A 19,082-nucleotide genomic window follows, 5' to 3' on the forward strand; every position below is an offset into this window, starting at 1 on the left:
AAACACAGTCGTTTTAATAATATAATATGTGCGGGGAGAAGAGAAACTCTGGGTGGAAGTCTGTTTTCATGTAATCTCACCATAGCAAAGTACACACGACTGAAGTCTTTGTAAGGCCAGAGTATAATCTCTCCCAGGTTGAATAACTTGAAACAGTCTTGTGTCACCTATCTGAAAGAATATAAGATTTAAATAGATGTATAACTTATCAGGCAGATGGTGAGAGTTGTGATCCTGTCCACATCAGTCCCCCTTTGTCGCCCATGCTTCCCAGAAAGCTCCCAAGAGGATGAAACTGTCAGTTTGCATTTCTTAGTGCAGAAAGTATTGATCTGATGTGTAGAGATCTTTCCTATTCTAATTAATTCAAGAGGGTCCTGGAAGCTTCTCTGCGTGAAAGAAACAAGCAGAAGGTCATGATATGTGGGTTAGCCCTTCTGGGAAGCTGAGAACAGCTGGCTTAAACTGGTTCTCTTGTCTCTTCTGTCAAGGTCATGCTGACTATAATATTAAGGCCAGAAGGAGCTTGGGTTTCAATTTCTCTTTCTATCTCTCTTCCTTCTGGTGTGGTGTTCTGTACATAGTATGTTTAGTGTTAAGTTTTAGCCTTATTATAAGTTATTGTAAGTCTGAAGGCAGCCCTGTTTAGGGAAGATTTTAATGTTTGATGTATTACGGTATTTTAATATTTTGTTGGAAGCCACCCAGAGTGGCTGGGGAAGCCCAGCCAGATGGGTGGGGTATAAATAAATTACCGTATTTTTTGCACCATAACACTCACTTTTTTCCTCCTAAAAAGTAAGGGGAAATGTCTGTGCGTGTTATGGAGGGAATGCCTACGAGTGGCATGCCTGCAGATTTTCCTCCTCTAAAAACTATGTGCGTGTTATGGCCGGGTGCGTGTTATAGAGCGAAAAATACGGTATATTATTATTATTATTATTATTATTATTATTATTATTATTATTAACTTAAGTGTACTGCAACTGGTTTTCTTATGGACAGTGCCAATAATGGATTTGTGACCATTTGCCTTCAGTAGCAGTAAACCTCTACTGGATGAAATACAATTGCCTCTGGTCTATTTTGGGGGAATCCTGCAATGTGTTTTAAGTTTTTACTCTGCTAACGATACACTGGAATCTACTCTGGATCGATATTGAGTAGAATTCAATGACAGTAACGTCATGATGTTATCCTCTCATGGGCTTATTGGATGGTACAGGTAGCTGAGAAATGTGCCAGTACAGCCCTTTTAAACACCAGCATCCTCCCAAGAAATTCCACAGAGATTTTCTTGCACCAGTAAAAGAGCGAGAAAACAAACAGACGCTTGTATGGAGATGCCAGGTGGGGAGTTTTACAAAAATAAAGGGCGACTTTCAGCGCAGCACTCATTGCAACGGTCCAACGTGTAAAACTTCCTCGATGTTTAAAAGGTCCAATGAGCAGTGAAGCCCTTGAGAGGCAGTTCTGAATGCTTCTGGAAACCAGAAGCATTTTTACTGGGCATTGTAGGAAGTGACATAAATAGAAAGGAATGTAAATTGTTTTTAATGCAACAACAGCAGCAAGAACATTATTGGCACAAAAACGGAAGTAAGAAGAATTACCGACGAAAGAAGAATGGAGGATGAAATTAATGGACTACGCAGAACTAGATAAACTAACAGGAAGGATTCGTCATCAGCGGGACCAGAAATTCACGGAAGACTAGAGTAAATTTACAGATTATATGAAAAGTATTTGTGATGATCAGGCTACGTTTGTAGGTTTGCAAGAAGTTTTGTGAGGAGACTTATTGGAACTATTGCAAAAATGGACTAAGGGGAGGATGGTCAGTTAAGATAATTAAAGGCAATGTGAACTTAAGAAATGCATTAAAAGCGGTTAAAATGGTGGATCATCAGAGGCGCTGATGGAAGTCCAAAAAAAGATTGTATAAGTGGTGAAGTTTTGTGGTATGTTTTATAATTAAATGTTAAAACTAATAAAAATATATATCTATATAAAAGAGACAGTTCCGAACGCAAGGAAGAAAGAGGCAATAGTTTCTTACCGCAAAAGCACGATGGATGCTAGGGATAGTTTTAAAAGCAATGACCGCTGGGTGGATGTCAAAGGCGCTGAACTCCAGGACTGCTGTGCTGAGAGAATCTCCATTGTCCGATGGGCCATTGCTGAAGAAGACAGCAACTTTTCTCATGTTAGCACCTGGGAGAGTTCTCTTGAAAACATTCCTGGCCACGAACCTCATGGATGTGCCAGTGTCCCGCCTGATGGTTGATCTCTGGTAAGAAAGCTTAGCTATCTCCTCCAGCAAACGTTGCTTATTGTGGAAGTCCGAGAAGCGGATTAGATAATGGGTATCGGAGTTGTAGGACACAACGGCGACTCTGGCTCCCACTGGGCAGTTGCTTTCCCTTATTTGGGTATTGTTCACAACTGCTATGACCATCTCTCTCATCTGCTCAAATATCTGGGGTGTAGTGTCTTGAGATACATCCAAGGCAAATACTAAGTCTGTCGGATATACCGGGCACTCCAATGTTCCTAGAATGCAAAATAAGGTACTGAGTAGCTTGTTAAAAAAGCAAACAACGTATGCATTTTGGCTGAACGATGCCCTAAATGTTTGCATTGACGTAGGGCACCATCCAATCAAATATCAATACTTTTGAGAAATGCCATTTGTTTTAATGAGAGAGATGTAAGCAAGTGTTTGGCTGTTCTATGAAAATCTTTAGGGATTAAAATGGGCTTAATTCAGCCTGGATCACACACTACGTACGTTTCCAAGCACAGTTAAAAGTGTTGGTGCTGACCTTTAAAGCTCTAAACAGGAGTGTCTCCACCCGCATCATTCAGCCTCGGAGGACCAGCTGTCAGGGCCTTCTGGTGGTTCCCTTACCGCGAGAAGTGAGGTTACAGGGAACCAGGCAGATGGCCTTCTTGGTGGTGGCACCTGCCCTGTGGAATGTCCTCCCATCAGATGTCAAGGAAATAAGCAACTATCTGACTTTTAGAAGACATCTGAAGCCAGCCTTGTTTAGGGACATTTTTAGTGTTTGATGTTTTATTGCGTTGTTAATATTCTGTCGAGAGCCGCCCAGAGTGGCTGGGGAAACCCAGCCAGATGGGCAGGGTATAAATAATAAATTATTGTTATTTGTTATTATTACTACCTAGAAATGATAACAGGTGAATTGCGCCACTGCAAATACTGCCATGTGGAGCAATGCTTTAAAAGCACTGGTTTGGAAGTGGAGCAGCAGCAGCAACAACAACAACTGGTGTGATACTCACCCATCCAACAAGCTAAACAGAAAGAGGAGAGAAAAAGATATGGTTCCAAATTAGATTCCCTTGAAAACGTTAAAAGAGAGAAAAGCACAGTTATTAATGGCACATTTCCCCTAAACTGCCTCCATCAGGAGTGCTATGCATTTGGATAATAAGGTTAATTTAAATCATAAAATAAATTTATCCCTAATTTTCAGCAATAGGTAAAGATTGCAGAATAGAAATATACAGGAGAAATTATAATCCAAAACAACAATTAGATCCAATTATTAAACGAATGTGCATTTGCTTTTATGTGATGATCAGAGTCCGCCCCCTGCCAACTTTCAAACATCAAATTGTGTCCCATGCAAAGACTCCATGGTATAAAAAGGGGATCTTTGGTGGGCAGAGTCTCCAATTTACACTACAAAACTGTTTATTGGGGCTGGCAATTGATATACATACTATGCAGTTTTATGTAATGCCAAAGGCCCAAGAGAATCTCCCAGGATCCCACCTTCCCAGATCTAACCCTGCCACACTACTACCAATCAGCCCACCCTGAACTGGATGGTTTTGGCTGGACAGGAAGTCGTGTGGTATAGGCTCTCTTGAGCAGGAATGACTTGCATGCGCCATGACTGCCTGGGATATCATAGCTCAACATGAGATTGCATCATGCCAGTGCTAGCCTTAAGGAAACCAGCCCTGAGTGCTCACTGGAAGGACAGATCCTGAAGCTGAGGCTTCAATACTTTGGCCACCTCATGAAAAGAGAAGGCTCCCTGGAAAAGACCCTGATGTTGGGAAAGATGGAGGCACAAGGAGAAGAGGACGACAGAGGACGAGATGGCTGGACGGTGTTCTCGAAGCTACCAAGTTTGACCAAACTGTGGGAGGCAGTGGAAGAAGCGAGTGCCTGGCATCCTCTGGTCCATGGGGTCACGAAGAGTCGGACACGACTAAACAACTAAACAACAACAACAATGCTAACTTTAGGACAGCCCTTTGTAAACTGTTAACTGAACCAACCAACTAGGGTTTTCAGCCCCACTATTTGTTGTAATTGCAGGCAAGTGGTCAGTATATTAACCGGGCTCTGTCCACGATGTTCTTCCTCCTTTCCGTATCAAAATTCAAAATCGGGCAGTACTTACGGCTGTGTTCACGCAGATACTCAGTGAGTTCACAAGGCTGGGGTGGCACGGGAATGAAAATGAAAAGAGATACGTTGTTAGCAGAAGAAATATCTGATGTCTAAGCAGGAAGTGCAAGTTGAGAGCCGATATGTAATTATTAGGGTGTTGAATCAGGTCTCGGAAGACCCATGTTTAAATCCCACTCAGTAAGGATGCTTATTGTGTAAGCCCAAGGTAGCTATCATCACTCACGCTATCGTATCTCATACATGTGGTGCCACGATGCTGATAATGCCTATTTAAGGCACATTATGTGGGTGTGTCCGGTGGAGTGTTCTTTCTGGTCGCAAATTGTATAAATTGTTTAGGCATGGCATTGAGAAAGTCGACAGAAGAAAGGTTTTTCTGCCTTTCTCACAACGCTTAGAGCCAGTGCCGTATTTATGTATAAGCTAAACAAGCTATAGCTTAGGGCCCCACTCCCTTGAGGGCCCCCCCAAAATGAAAGGAAATAAACCTGGATGTATATTTCCAAAATATAAGATAAAAAACAAACAAATTTGATAAAATACATATCTTGTTATGGGCAAATGGCTTTAGATACCTATTAGGTCTGTAAATTACCATATAGCATATATTCAACACAGAAAACAGCGAAAAGGACGGCTGGACATATAAAGGGCCACATTACCTTTAGTAGCTTAGGGCTTCATCAAACCTAAATCCAGCCCTGGCAAGAGTTTTGGGAAATTCAAGGAAGCTGAATTTCCCAAAGGGAAGTTTTAATATTTAATGCTGTATTGTTTCTAACACTCGATTGGGAGCCGCCCAGAGTGGCTGGGGAAACTCAGCCAGATGGGCGGGGTATAAATTTTTATTTTATTTTATTTTATTTTATTTTATTTTATTTTATTTTATTTTACTACTACTACTATTATTATTATTATTATTATTATTACTACTATTATTATTACTATTATCATATTATTATTATTAAAGATTCAGGACAGAAAACGAAAGCCTTTCTTCACACAGCTAACCTATTGGATTCACTCCTATTACAGAAAGTGAGGGGCATCAACTTGAATAGATTGAAAAGAGGATTAGACAAATTCACGGAGGATAAGGCTATCGTAGCTACTTAACCACGATGGCTGACCAGCTGGACTAAATGAGCCATTGCCCTGATCTTGCAGCCTCTTCTTGTGTTCTTAATTATTGCTCACATTAACTTGCTTTTGGAATAGTCTTTAATATTTATGCACGTTTCTTCACTTTGAAATCATATCCCTGCGGTGTGGGGCGTGACAGGTGAGCAACAAAAGTGGATCCTGCAATCCCTTATGGTTGCATAGAAGAGGAAGAGTTTGGATTTGATATCCCGCCTTTCACTCCCTTTAAGGAGTCTCAAAGCAGCTAACATTCTCCTTTCCCTTCCTCCCCCACAACAAGTGAAGGGTTAATCTTAATTTTAACTGCACATAGTGAGTTTCTGCACTAAACTTACTTCTGCAATTGTGGTCAAGCCAGCTACCAGACAGGCTGAGGGGCCATTTCCTGCCTTGCGCTCCCTGCTTCAGTAATGCAAGATAAGAGTAGACACGTACAAGGGGCTGCTTAGCTAGCAAAAAGACACGTGTACGAAGGAGAGGGGAGGGAGTGCTTAGCCAGCAGAAAGGCACACAGGGGTAAGAGGAGGAAGTGCTTAGCCAGCAGTGCTTAGCCTGCAATATAGATATGCCCTAAATGGGAATAAGTTGAAAACTTGCCAGCTGAATTGAGGAAGTTTGGGGGAAGTTTGGGAGGTGGGTGAATGCTCTCAAGTATAAGAATGCTTGCTGGACATAGTAAAGTTGCAGCCAGATTTCAGAAGTTATTCTGCTGGTTGTCTCTGTGCACAGATTAAACTCTTTTCTCCAAAGAAGAAAGCTTTCCTGGAATTTTTTGTTCTCTTCTCGGTTCTGGGCAAGCGGGTAAACGATTCCCTGGTGCAATAAGGCTTCACAAGCACTCTGTGAGGTGAGTGGGGCTGAGAGACTTCAGAGAAGTGTGACTGGCCGAAGGTCACCCAGCAGCTGCATGTGGAGGAGCGGAGATGCGAACCCGGTTCCCCAGATTACGAGACTACCGCTCTTAACCACTACACCACACTGGCTCTCACACCACACTGGCCTACATTTCAAGGCTGGAAGGGGAAAACACCCACACGTCATAAATACTGCATTCCAGGTATACGTACCGAAAAAGAGGACAGGCCCTTCTCGCCTTTTGGACCCTAGAAGAATAAGGTTGGGATCAGAGAACTATACGTTGAACCGAAGGTCAGCTGGTGGTATTTTTCTGATAGAAGAGTCTTGTTGGTGCCCATGCCATCAATGTTATAAGCCAAGGGCAAGTGCAACGTTTTCTGATCTCTTAACCATGGTTAACTGCTCAGCCATACCCCATCTTGCATTTTTCCACCTTTTCTAACGGATGCAAATCTCTCCTTTCCTTCTACAGCATTCACCACAACACAACTTTATGCCTACCTAAGGTGAACATTAGCCATGGTTTGTTTTAATGCCTTCTAACCCTGGTTTAAAGCAACAGCTTATGCATTTACTTGATTGACTGATATAAAATGTTTTAAACCATTTGGCTGGTATAAAAATACTCTCTCCCCAGCTTCTGCTATTGCTTTTGTATTAATGTTAAGTAGCAGGAAGTGAGCGGCAGTTGAGTCCCATGGCATTCCACACCGTAGATGTCATGGGACAGAATAAAAATTCCCCAACAAGGCCTTTTGAAAGTGGTCTGACGCTTCAGAACTATTAGACAAGAATGTCGCCGATTCTGAAAGCGCACAGGTGCTTCTATAGGACTGATGAAATCAAGGTTGCTAAGCGTTTCACCAGCATCATGGGAATCGTGGCATTAAGGAGCCCCAGTTGGCTGCAGATGGGAGCATGACTTTACTAAAACTCAGATCACTTCACAGGCCTGAGAAGATAAGCGCATTAGAAATCTAGCAACTCAGAGAATTAGACTTGTTTCTGATGCATATAAAGCAGCATATGTTTATAGAACAAAACATACCGGACGTCCTGGAGGACCCCAGGCTCCTCGGCCACCCGGTTCACCTTTTAATCCTGGAGTACCCTAGAAATGTTACATAGACAATCTGTTTCAAGTACAACATCGAAAAGACGGTACGTTTGCATATTCACCAGAAATAACAGAAGACAAGGAACCTCCCGTCATCAGAAACGACACCCAATTAGTATTATATTAAGGAGGGAAAGCTTGTCAGAAAAGCAGCTGAACAAGTACTAATATATACACAGAGAGAGCCATTGTGGCACACGTTGCCATCTCTTTTGGAAACAAATGCTAAATCTGGATGCTTTCCTTGGTCATAGCCAGCTCGTTGCTAGGACTGAATAGTGGGGGGATTTTAGATGTTTCTACACATGGCACAAAGAGGGACGCGGGTGGCGCTGTGGGTTAAACCACTGAGCCTAGGACTTGCCGATCAGAAGGTCGGCGGTTCAAATCCCCTCGACTGGATGAGCTCCCATTGCTCGGTCCCTGCTCCTGCCAACCTAGCAGTTTGAAAGCACACCAGTGCAAGTAGATAAATAGGTACCGCTCCAGCGGGAAGGTAAACGGCATTTCCGTGTGCTGCTCTGGCTCGCCAGAAGCGGCTTAGTCATGCTGGCCACATGACCCGGAAGCTGTACACCGGCTCCCTCGGCCAATAAAGCGAGATGAGCGCCGCAACCCCAGAGTCGGTCATGACTGGACCTAATGGTCAGGGGTCCCTTTACCTTTACCTTTAAGGGAAAGTTGGACTTTCCAGTATCAAATCAGAAACCAGGACGGCTTCTCTAAATCAGGGACGTCCCTGGAAAATAGGGACACTTGGAGGGTCTGTTAATCCCATCTTCCCAGAAGCTGAAATATAAGTACTACAGGAAGGGCATGTAAGAACCAAACTAACCAATAATACTATTTAAAAAGACACCTTCAAATTGCTGTTCACCATACCATTCTTCCCCTAACGCCTTTTGGTCCTGGTTCCCCAGGAAGGCCTGGGTCTCCACGTTCACCCTGTTGAATTGGATAGAAAACAAAGAAGGTAAAAATGTCTGTCCTAGCAAAGAAAGAAAAAATAAAAATGTAAGATATCCTGCTTATTCCACTTCCCATGATAGACCTCACTATGGCCACTGAACTGGGAAGAAGAGTGCATACAGTCAGTTCAATTTATTACCAGAAATGCTAATAATGACTGCATTAGGATTGAATCCCTTGTCAGGATTTGGCCCTCAGAATATGTGTCCATGGGTACCTGCTCTCCAATGTCTCCTGGGAAGCCTTCTTCTCCCTATAATTTAAATATATATTTTATAATTAACATTCTAAAAATTCCTAGACGGATGTTTCTTTTGCTATTTTTTAATCAAGAAAGTGTTAACAAAACTGAGGATAGGTGTAAACTTAAGGTAGAGAAGGAAACAATCACGAAACGTAACAGGAAAAGGCTATCACTTCGAGATATGAGCAAAAAGCTAATAAAAAAATGGGGTATGGTTTTTGTAGTGACAAAGAGATTCTAGTCTATTCCAAGCAAGCATAGTTCATTCATGCACAACTTTTGTAGATCACAGTTTAACATTCAACATTCACAAAGTAAAAATTAGTTCCCAACTTTATATATATACATAGTTTTAAAACCATCCACCCACTCACGAAGAAGAAAAGCACAGTTTGGTTTGAAAAACAGCACCTCTCTCTTAATAATGAAAACTGCACAAGAAAAAAACAACACCTATTAAAATTGCTTATGTGTTTCCTTTTCTTGCATGTAAAGAACCCCTTTAGATTTCAGCCAGCAACTAAATATCTGATCCTTATATGCTCTTTGTGAAAACTGTGGGACTCAGAAGTGCACCCTTTTGGAGTAGGATTCCCCAGTCATATCAAAACAGGAATTTAATGCAGCAATTTAACACCAGGCAGTATTCCTTTCCCAAAGCTATGCACTCTATACAGTCTATTGATGATAAGGGCATTTGCACTCATGTAAGGGAATCCGCAGTAATTAACTGGGAGCAATTCCAAACTGCATAAAAACAAGTTAAAAATTTCTACAGGTTTTGTTTTTAAAAATGTAATTACCTTTGATCCTTTCTTTCCTTCTGCACCATATCCAGGAATTCCCTCATCCCCCTAGGGCAGACAAGCAAGAGATATGTTTAAAAGTGGGTGGTCAATTCCTTAGGTAATATATTAAAAAAGTGTGTATGAAACATATTTGTTCTATCGTGAACTTGGGGCAGGGCTGTTGTGGAAGTCACAAATTTGACTTAATGTGGTAAGGTGTTTTGATTTATGACACCGCATTGTACACACCAGGGACAGATGTTTCTGGATTACAACTTCCTTCGCCCTTGCCTTTTGGCCATGTTGGCTGATACTAATGGCAGTTAGAGGTCAACAAAGGCACCATGCTGGCTACCTTCATATACGTGGTGGCAATTCACATCACCCTTCGAGCCCTATGCGGCCTAGGACCCATGTACCTACGGGACCGCCTCTCCTGGTATGCCCCGTTCCACCTTAAGTTCCACAAATGACCACACTTTGGAGGTCCCAAGTCGCAAGTTGGTTAGATTGGTCTCAACCAGGGCCAGGGCCTTTTCAGTACTGGCCCCGACTTGGTGGAATGCTCTGTTACAAAAGACTAGGGCCCTACAGGACTTGACATCTTTCCGCAGGGCCTGCAAGACAGAGCTGTTACACCCGGCCTTTGGGTTGGACTCAGTCTGACCCTTATGTTTCCCTCCCCTTATGGTTTTGACTTTTAAAATGAGGCTGCATTTTAAACTGCATTTTAACCTGCATTTTAAATTGTTTTTTTTTCTTTTTCTTTTTTCTTATTACGTTTTTACTGAAATTTTATTGATGTTAGCCGCCCTGAGCCCGGCTGTGGCCGGGGAGGGCAGGGCATAAATAAAATTTATTATTACTGTTATTATTATTATTAAGTCACTTTTGGTTTTCAGTCAGGCCCTTTGAGTAAGAGGAACATAAATTACAAACCCTCATTCCTTGTGGCCCACGGGGGCCTGCTGGTCCTTTCGTTCCAGTATCCCCAGGTTCTCCCTGTTGGGCAAATTGAGTACAACATCATATATGAGAACCAAAGGAGTGAACCAAAATGGAAAGTTGCTGAATCAAAATCAGAACAGAGAATGAGATATGTAGCAAACATTCCCTGAGAAATAGTTACTGGTAGCTCCAAAAGTGAAAATCAGGACAGAGTTGTTGCACTTTTCTCTTTTTTCTAGGGGAACCAAAGCTTTTTTTTTTAGGAATGTTCGACACGATTTAATCTCTGTTGACAGTTTTCCAGGACATTTGCCTGATTTAAAAAAAAATAATAATCCATGACGCCAATTCAGGGGAGAATTCCAGGACATGTCCTGGAAAATCAGGACGTATGGCAGCCCTAGTTACTGGCAACACAATTTGTGTTTGGCCACAATCCCCCCAAAACAGATAAACTGTACTTCAGCCAGAGTGGGATTAACCTTTCCTTAGTCAAGGTAATTTGGGATTTATCAATTAGAGACTCAGATTCACAGACATTCTTTCACTGTTAGCAAATACTTGTTTCTTTTGTTGTTTGTTTGTTCAGTTCATAAGTCACCTAATAAAAAAAAATGTGCACTATGAAATACACGTTTGCACAAACTTTGCCTTGAACAGGGACTGGCTCAGCCACCGTCTATGTAAAGTCTGTTTTGACTATTTATTTGAATAAAGGCAAATTAAATATTGCCGTTTTAGGAGCAGAAGCTCTGTGCCTTTTACAGTAGCACAGAAGGAAAACATCGAAAGGCACAATTTTTCCTGATGACAGGAAAAAAACAATCCCTGCTTGTCTTTTGTCATGCAACACATAATGGCAAAAAGCTCCTGTCAAAAAAGAAGCAGTAGTTAACAAACCTAATTTAAATTCTAAGGGTTTTTTTCCCCCACAGAGAGAAAAAAAGATTTTGGAGAATTTGCATTGGGAAATTTTCTCCTTATCATTTATAGCAGGGTGGCTAACATGTGGCCTTTGGGCTGTTGTTGGACTCCAACTCCCATCAGGCCCAGTCAATACAACCAGTGTTTAGAGATGATGGGAGTTATGATCCAACAGCATTTGGAGGGCTGCACATTAGTCACACCTGATGTATAGACTGTATGGGCAGACTTCACACTTTGTGTAGAAAAATTAATAGCAGACATTTGAAAACATACTTCATTTCCTCTTAGTCCAGGTTTCCCTTGATTTCCTTTACGGCCTGGGATTCCCAAGTTTCCCTGAAAAGAAAACAAACATTATATCAAGCTTTTTAAGTTTGACCAGGAAGAAAGAAAGAGAAAAGGAAAAAGAAAGAAAGAGAAAAAGAACAAGAAAGAAAGAAAGAGAAAGAAGGAAAGAAAAAGGGAGAGAGAAAGAAAGAAAGAGAGAGAGAGAGAGAGAGAGAGAGAGAGAGAGAGAAAGAAAGAAAGAAAGAAAGAAAGAAAGAAAGAAAGAAAGAAACTCTTATCTTCTGAAATGTGTGGAACCTTTCAATAATACTCATTGCTGTACTTTATCTCTGTAGCACCCACTGCCATTGGCTATGAAGACAGTGCCTCCCGTACTGTGTATTAAAGGTAAAGGGACCCCTGACCATTAGGTCCAGTCATGAACGACTCTGGGGTTGCGGTGCTCATCTCGCTTTATTGGCCGAGGGAGCTGTCGTTTGTCCGCAGACAGCTTCTGGGTCATGTGGCCAGCATGACTAAGCTGCTTCTGGCGAACCAGAGCAGCGCACGGAAACGCCGTTTACCTTCCCGCCGGAGTGGTACCTATTTATCTACTTGCACTTTGATGTGCTTTCGAACTGCTAGGTTGGCAGGAGCTGGGACCAAGCAACGGGAGCTCACCCTGTCGTGGGGATTCAAATCGCCGACCTTCTGATCGGCAATCCCTAGGCTCAGTGGTTTAGACCTCAGCACCACCCATGTCCATTACAACCCACTAATGCATCCTGGCCAGGGCCAGCCCTACCATTAGGCAGAGTGAGTCAGGTGGCAGATGCCAGGGATTGGCGGCAGTACCCCTATTCCCTAAATCCAGTCTGCTCTGCTCCTTCTGAGGGAGCCTGCTGGCTTCAGGCACAGCGGAGGATATTTCATTGCCAGTGCTGAAATCAGAGTCAATTGCAAGTCTAGTCAGATTAAATCCATGGAACGGGAGGTTCCATCTTGTCCTTTGCTACAAGGAACAAAATGTCTCAAGCCAGCCTGATATGTTCCTGAGTAAATTGCACACAAAGGCCTCCCCATTCTCAGGGAATTCTTTGTTCCATCAGGCCAACCATACACCACTGTCTTTTAAGAGACACCTCTCTCCATGTACGGCACAGTTAAGTCTACTCATGTACATACTTCCTATATAGATTTACAAGGGGAAAGAAGTAGCAATTTTAAACAATGGCAGAATCACTCCCTTCTCACTTCCATGCCTTGGCCATTGCTGTTGTGCAACCTATCTTCAATTTTGCTTCCCTGCCCCCACCCTGACTCCATGCAAATCCCTCAACCGGGGCTGTGCTTACATTTTTATTATATAAAGAGATATCAACATGAATAGTGAAAAATGCAACACAAAATTTATTCAGTGTTAACTACTGATGTAATATTCTTTTTGTTTGTAGAGAAAAAAGGTCATCCTCTAAAGGAAGAGTTTGTTTATAAGTGCATCCCAAACGGCTGAGTTTTCGAAATCACAGACGGGTCTCGCTTCAGAATGCTTGAAAAGTACTGTATTAAGAAAGATGAATCTCATTGAAATATGCATGAGGCCATTTTACCTACCGGAATACCTTTGTTTCCTGAATGTCCTTTCTCTCCTTTCTCACCAGGAATTCCACTTGTCCCCTGGAAAACAAATTACATCTAAGAAGTCTGGTAAATTCACCCAAATGTATACCTGAAAGCTTATTAACTTTATGCTACATATATGAATTTGTTTTTATCATATGTGGTGGACGTGTCCTAAGGTGAAAGACTTCTGGGGAAAAATTTATAATGAGTTGGAAAAAATGTTGGAAAATACATTCATTAAGAAACCAGAAGCCTTTCTACTTGGAATAATAGGATTGGAATTGCCCCCAAAAGATGTTAGACTGTTTTTGCATGTCACTACAGCGGCAAGACTTTTATTAGCAAAAAACTGGAAATCGCAAGAGATACCAACAATAGAAGAATGGCAGATGAAGATGTTGGACTTTTTGTTTGCTGGCCGACCTGACTGGAAGAATCCACAACCAGAAGGAAGAGGAGATACAAGAGGATTGGAAGAAATTTAAAGAATATTTAGCTAAATATTGTAATATAAGATAAATAGAAAATTCTTGGAAGATATTAATAGGCTTAGGGGTAGAATAAGGATATGTGCTTGTGAATATTAAGGATTAGAACATTAATAAAGGAGAAGAGGTTAGTAAATGAAAGGAGTTAATATTATTAGAAATTAGAATTTGGAGAACTGTTAAACAGGTGATATAATGAAATTCAGTTAGAGGGGACTTGAGGAAGTCAGTTATCAATGTAATGAAATTAGGGATTTAAAGTAATAATTCTTTTTCTCTGTCTTTTATCTCTGTTCTGTGTTTTGTAATGTTTTTCTTTTTTCTCTGTGATAAACGTGAAAATCAATTTAAAATTTTGGAAAAGAAAGAAAGAAACTTATATGAATTTGAAAACTGGGAAACATGTGGGAAGCCAGGCTGGGAAGGCTTTTTTGCAATAAGCATATATATATATGTCAGAGCTGCTACCAGATCCCAGCTCACATAGGACCACGCTAGCCAGCGTTCACTTTATAAGAGTCTTTATTGAGTTACAGGTTTCATTTCCGAACTGCAGTGTGCAACTCTACGTCTTCTACGCTAGACCGACGAAGTCCCGTCTGACTCCCCGCCTCCTGCACACCAACTTAATACCCTAGCCTTGCTCCACCTCTTGCGCCTTTCCTTCCTCCGCTGGGTCCCTCTGCCCCCCGAGGTCCCCTCCTTCCTAGACTCTTCTGACGCTGACGCTGACGAGGACCCCCCTGACCCTTCCGCCTCCTTGCGGCGGGCTTTGGGACCTGGCTCCCTTTCCGGGCTGCTTACTGCGCCAGCTTCCGCTGCATTTGAACTTGGCGCGCGCGCCCAACTTTCTACCTTCCTCTTGACCGTTTCCTCGCTCCCTGATGAGGGCGTGACCACTCCTGACTCATGCCCTCCCTCCTGCTGAAAGCCTCCGGAACCCGATGCCTGTTCCCCTTTCTCCCCACTGCTCTCAGCTGGGAATGTTGGTCCCGACTTCCAGCTGCTGCTCTCGGAACCCTCTCTGGTCCCTTCTTCCTGGGGTGTCCCCCTGGGTCCCCCCCTTGCTCTGACCACTGGTGCTCCCTTCTGAGAATCTTCTGACTCACTGGACAGGCTCGGGGATCTCGGGTCGTCATCATCACTCATCCTCCCTTCGGATTCCTCCCCCTCGCTCTCTGTTTCCTCCCTGTCCCGCGTCTCTGCTCCTGAACCCCTGACATCCATCCCCCCCTCGAAGCCCCCCTTCCCCCCTCCCCTCTTTCAGGTGCTCCATCGTCACGGGTGTAAATGCCGGATACAGTTCGCTTCCCGTGGCTGGGCGCCAACTGAAAACCTCCTGTTCTTCCTCCTCGTGTTCGTCGGCGCTGATCAGCTCCGCTTCCATTTCTGTGCCGCTGTGCTCTAACCCAAGATCCTCCCCGAATACGTCCATGTCAGTCTCTGCGTCGGTCTCTCGACCTGGCATCCTCAGCCACTTCTTGCACCACTGCTCCTCCGGTTGATCGTCCCACCAATACGCGGTGTCCGATGCCGATCCCGCGGGTGACCCTTCCGGGGAACGTGTGCCCAGTGCGGGTTCCCCATCTGAGTCGAACCCGTGGAACGTGCTTGATGAAAGCGTGGGGGTGAAAAGCCAGTCGTCGAAGAAACCGGCTGGCATGGGTCTGTGTGGGAAAAGGGCATGAAATTCTTCCTTGAGCAGAGGTTCCTCTAAAGCGTAGTCGTGCACCCAGCTATTGGCACTGGCCCGGGTGCCCTCTCTGGCTAGGAGGTATTCTACTCCCTCTTCCCCCCATCTGGAGTCCAAAATCTCCGTGACCTCGTTGATGGGATCCTCCTGTGGCAACCCCCCCTGCTCGGTCCTCTCTTGGAGCGGACTCGGTGCCGTTCCTGGCTCCTGGAATCTGTGAGGTGCCCTGTAGGGAGTGAGCACCGATCTGTGGAACACCGGATGCATTCTGGAGCCCTCCGGGAGTGTCAGTCGGAAAGCCACCGGGTTGACCTGTGCTTCGACTTGGTAGGGCCCGAGTTGCTTGTGCCCCAGCTTCTTCTTAGCTAACGATCTGGCCGGCACTGCGTGTGCTGCCAACCAGACCCAGTCTCCCACTTGGATCTCTTCGCCAACCCGCCTGTGTCTGTCAGCTTGCACCTTGTATGCGTGCTTAGCTAGCTCCAGCTGCCGTCGGAGCTGATCGTGGACCTCCTGCAACTCTGACGCGAAGGCGTCCGCCGTCCGAGGTTCCCCTTCCTCCACTCTCTCCAGTCCCGGGAAGGTTCTGGGATGCCTCCCGTTGTTGGCGAAGAACGGCGTCACCCCTGTGGACACGTGCTTCGTGTTGTTGTAGGCGAACTCGGCGAGCGGCAGGTAATCCACCCACGTCGCAGGCTGTTGATTGGCATAGCATCTCAGGTACTGCTGCATGATGGCATTGACTCGCTCCGCTTGCCCGTTGGTCTGCGGGTGTCTCGCTGACGCCAGGTTGATCTTGACGTTCAGGAAACCCATCAGCCGCTGCCAGAAGTTCGAGATGAACTGGCGCCCCCGGTCGGACAGTATAGATCGTGGCAGACCGTGCACTCTGAACACGTGATCTATGAACAGTTTGGCGGTTTGTTCCGCCGTGGCTACCTTCGCACACGGAATGAAATGTGCCATCTTGGTGAACAAGTCCACCACCACTAGTACCGCTGTCTTGCCTCTTGAGCTGGGCAGATCCATGACAAAGTCCAGGGCCACCCTCTCCCATGGTTCAAACGGTGTTTGCAGCGGTTCCAGCAGTCCTGCCGGCGGTTTGTGCACCGGCTTGGCCCTCTGGCAGGTGTCGCACCTCGCGACGTAGTCCGCGACTTCCCCTCGCATCCTGGGCCACCAGAAGTCTCTTGCGACTAATTCCACCGTTTTCTCCGTGCCAAAGTGTCCGGCCGTGGGCGCGTCGTGCAACTGCTGCAGTACCTTGGCGCGAAGTTCGTCTCCCGGCAAGTAGATGGCCCCTTTACGCATGAGCAAGCCGTCCCGTACCTGGAAGTCGTCGCTCTTCGCCGTGCCACTGTGCACCTCAGCCATCTTCGCTTGCGCGAATGAGTCGTCCTGCAACGCACGCCGCACCGCATCCAGGTCCACTGTTGCTGAGGCGCACGCCCACGCCGTTGGTGCGAAGATGTACATGGCCGCCACTGGCGTCGCCTCCTCGAGGTATTGTGGTTTTCGGGACAGTGCATCCGCCATGACGTTGGTGTCGCCTGGGACGTACTCTATTCGGAAGTCGAAGTCCGCAAAGAACTCTGCCCAACGTATCTGCCTCTGGTTCAGGAACCTCGCCGTGCGCCAGTGCTCCAGATTCTTGTGGTCCGTGCAGACTTGCACTGTGTGCTTGGCGCCGATCAGGAAATGCCTCCACGCCTTGAACGCTGCATGAATGGCAAGCAACTCCCTGTCCCAGATGGTGTAGTTCTGTTCCGACTTGCTGAGCTTCCTGGAGTAGAACGCTCCCGGCCTCCAAACCCCCCGCGGGTCTCGCTGCAGCAGGACTGCTCCCACGGCTCTGTCTGATGCGTCCGTCTCTACCCGCATCGGTCTGCTGGGGTCGATATGCAGCAGTTGCTCTTCCGACGCAAAGAGACGCTTGAGTGCTTGAAAGGACTGCTCCGCCTGCTCCGTCCAGATGAACTTCTTTTTCTTGGAGCTGAGCGTGTCTGTAATGGCCGCCGTCTGCATCGCAAACCCCTTGATAAACTTGCGATAGAAGTTGGCAAAGCCGACAAACCGCTGGACCTCCTTCCGGTTGCGCGGGCTCTTCCAATCCAACACCGCGCGAACCTTGGCGCTGTCCATGGCTAGCCCCTTGTCCGACAACTTGTATCCCAGGAAATCCACCTCCGTCGTGTCGAACTGGCACTTCTCCAGCTTGGCGTACAGTCTATGCTGCTGCAGCCTACTCAGCACCTCCCGAACGTCTTGGTCGTGTGCTTGCTGCGATTCAGAAAATATCAGGATGTCATCCAGGAAGCAGACGCACTTCTTGTAGAGGAGCCCCGCTAACACGTGATGCATGAAAGCTTGAAAACAGTGGGAATCATTTTGTAATCCAAATGGCATAACTCTGTATTCGTAGGTGCCCAGTGGCGTAAACATGGCCGTTTTCCATTCATCGCCTTCCCGCATGCGGATGAGGTTGTACGCCCCTCGCAGGTCCAACTTGGTGAACACGCGTCCCTTTCGCACTGTCGCTAGGAGGTCGTCGATTCGGGGCATGGGGAAATCAGAGGGCTTGGTCATCTTGTTTAAGATGCGAAAGTCAACTACGAGTCTTTTTTGGGGCGTGTCTTTCTTCTTCACGAAGAAAACAGGACTGCCCCCTACTGCCGTGGACTCTCGGATGAAACCGCGCTGCAAATTGTGATCTATGAACTGCTTGAGTTCCTGTAGTTCGTCCTCAGACATGGAATACAGCTTCCCTTTTGGCAGCGTCGCCCCAGGTAGGAGGTCAATCTTGCAGTCATATGGCCTGTGGGGGGGTAGCTTGTCCGCCTCCTTCTCGCAGAAGACCTCCAGAAAGTCTGCGTACTTGTGGGGGACCGCTTGCAGCGTTCCCAACTGCAGCTGTGATTCCTCCTCCTCTCCCTCCTGCCTGGGCAGGATGCAGTGTTCTGCACAATAAGAAGAACCGAAGATCAGCTGTCGCTGGTACCAAGCCAGCGTCGGGCTGTGCCTGTCCAGCCAACTCATGCCCAAGACAATGGGTGTGTCCGACAGTCGGGTGACATTAAAACTGATGACTTCCCTGTGGTTACCAAGTCGCATCACCATTGGCGGCGTTTGCTGCACCACCTGCCCCCCTAGCAACTCCCTGCCATCCACTGTGACGACTTGCAGGGGCAGCGTGGCAGGCAGTAGCTGTATAGCGTGCCGATCCACAAAATCTTGCCCTATAAAGTCTGCATTGCTACCTGAGTCCACAGTAATTGGCACGTCTATTGTGAGTCCATTGGGCAGCTGGAGCGATGCGGTGAGCTGCACCACTGGTTTGGGCGGGAGGGGGTCCGTGGGTTGCAAGATCTCTGGGGACTGCTTCACTGATACGTCTGGCTGGGCCCCAGTACCTCTGTCTCCAGCCAGACTTCGTCGTTTCCCTGCTGAGGTTCTCTGTGCTGCGTAGCTGCAGTCACCGTTGCAGAGGCTGCAGTGTGCTTGTGGTTCCTCTGGGGACACTCTTTCGCCATGTGCTGAGGGCTGTCGCAGATGTAGCACTTCCGG

The 19,082-nt window shown here is 45.8% G+C and overlaps 1 protein-coding gene across 1 annotated transcript in view; it reads right to left on the reverse strand.

Annotated features, from left to right (window-relative positions):
- Positions 1–19,082, reverse strand: part of LOC309515294 (collagen alpha-6(VI) chain-like) — a 92,768-nt gene that overhangs the window by 7,267 nt on the left and 66,419 nt on the right. Inside the window, exons 24-34 of the mRNA XM_082192956.1 lie at positions 13,329–13,391; positions 11,721–11,783; positions 10,512–10,574; positions 9,588–9,638; positions 8,758–8,793; positions 8,454–8,516; positions 7,503–7,565; positions 6,664–6,699; positions 4,443–4,479; positions 2,060–2,553; positions 81–171 (exon numbers count right to left, since the gene is read on the reverse strand). Of these exons, the coding sequence (XP_082049082.1) occupies positions 81–171; positions 2,060–2,553; positions 4,443–4,479; positions 6,664–6,699; positions 7,503–7,565; positions 8,454–8,516; positions 8,758–8,793; positions 9,588–9,638; positions 10,512–10,574; positions 11,721–11,783; positions 13,329–13,391 (1,060 nt within the window). The remainder of the gene's footprint in view (positions 1–80; positions 172–2,059; positions 2,554–4,442; positions 4,480–6,663; positions 6,700–7,502; positions 7,566–8,453; positions 8,517–8,757; positions 8,794–9,587; positions 9,639–10,511; positions 10,575–11,720; positions 11,784–13,328; positions 13,392–19,082) is intronic.

The sequence above is a fragment of the Podarcis vaucheri genome (genome assembly GCF_965113315.1).
Source record: "Podarcis vaucheri genome assembly, chromosome: 12".
Taxonomy (NCBI): Eukaryota; Metazoa; Chordata; class Lepidosauria; order Squamata; family Lacertidae; genus Podarcis; species Podarcis vaucheri.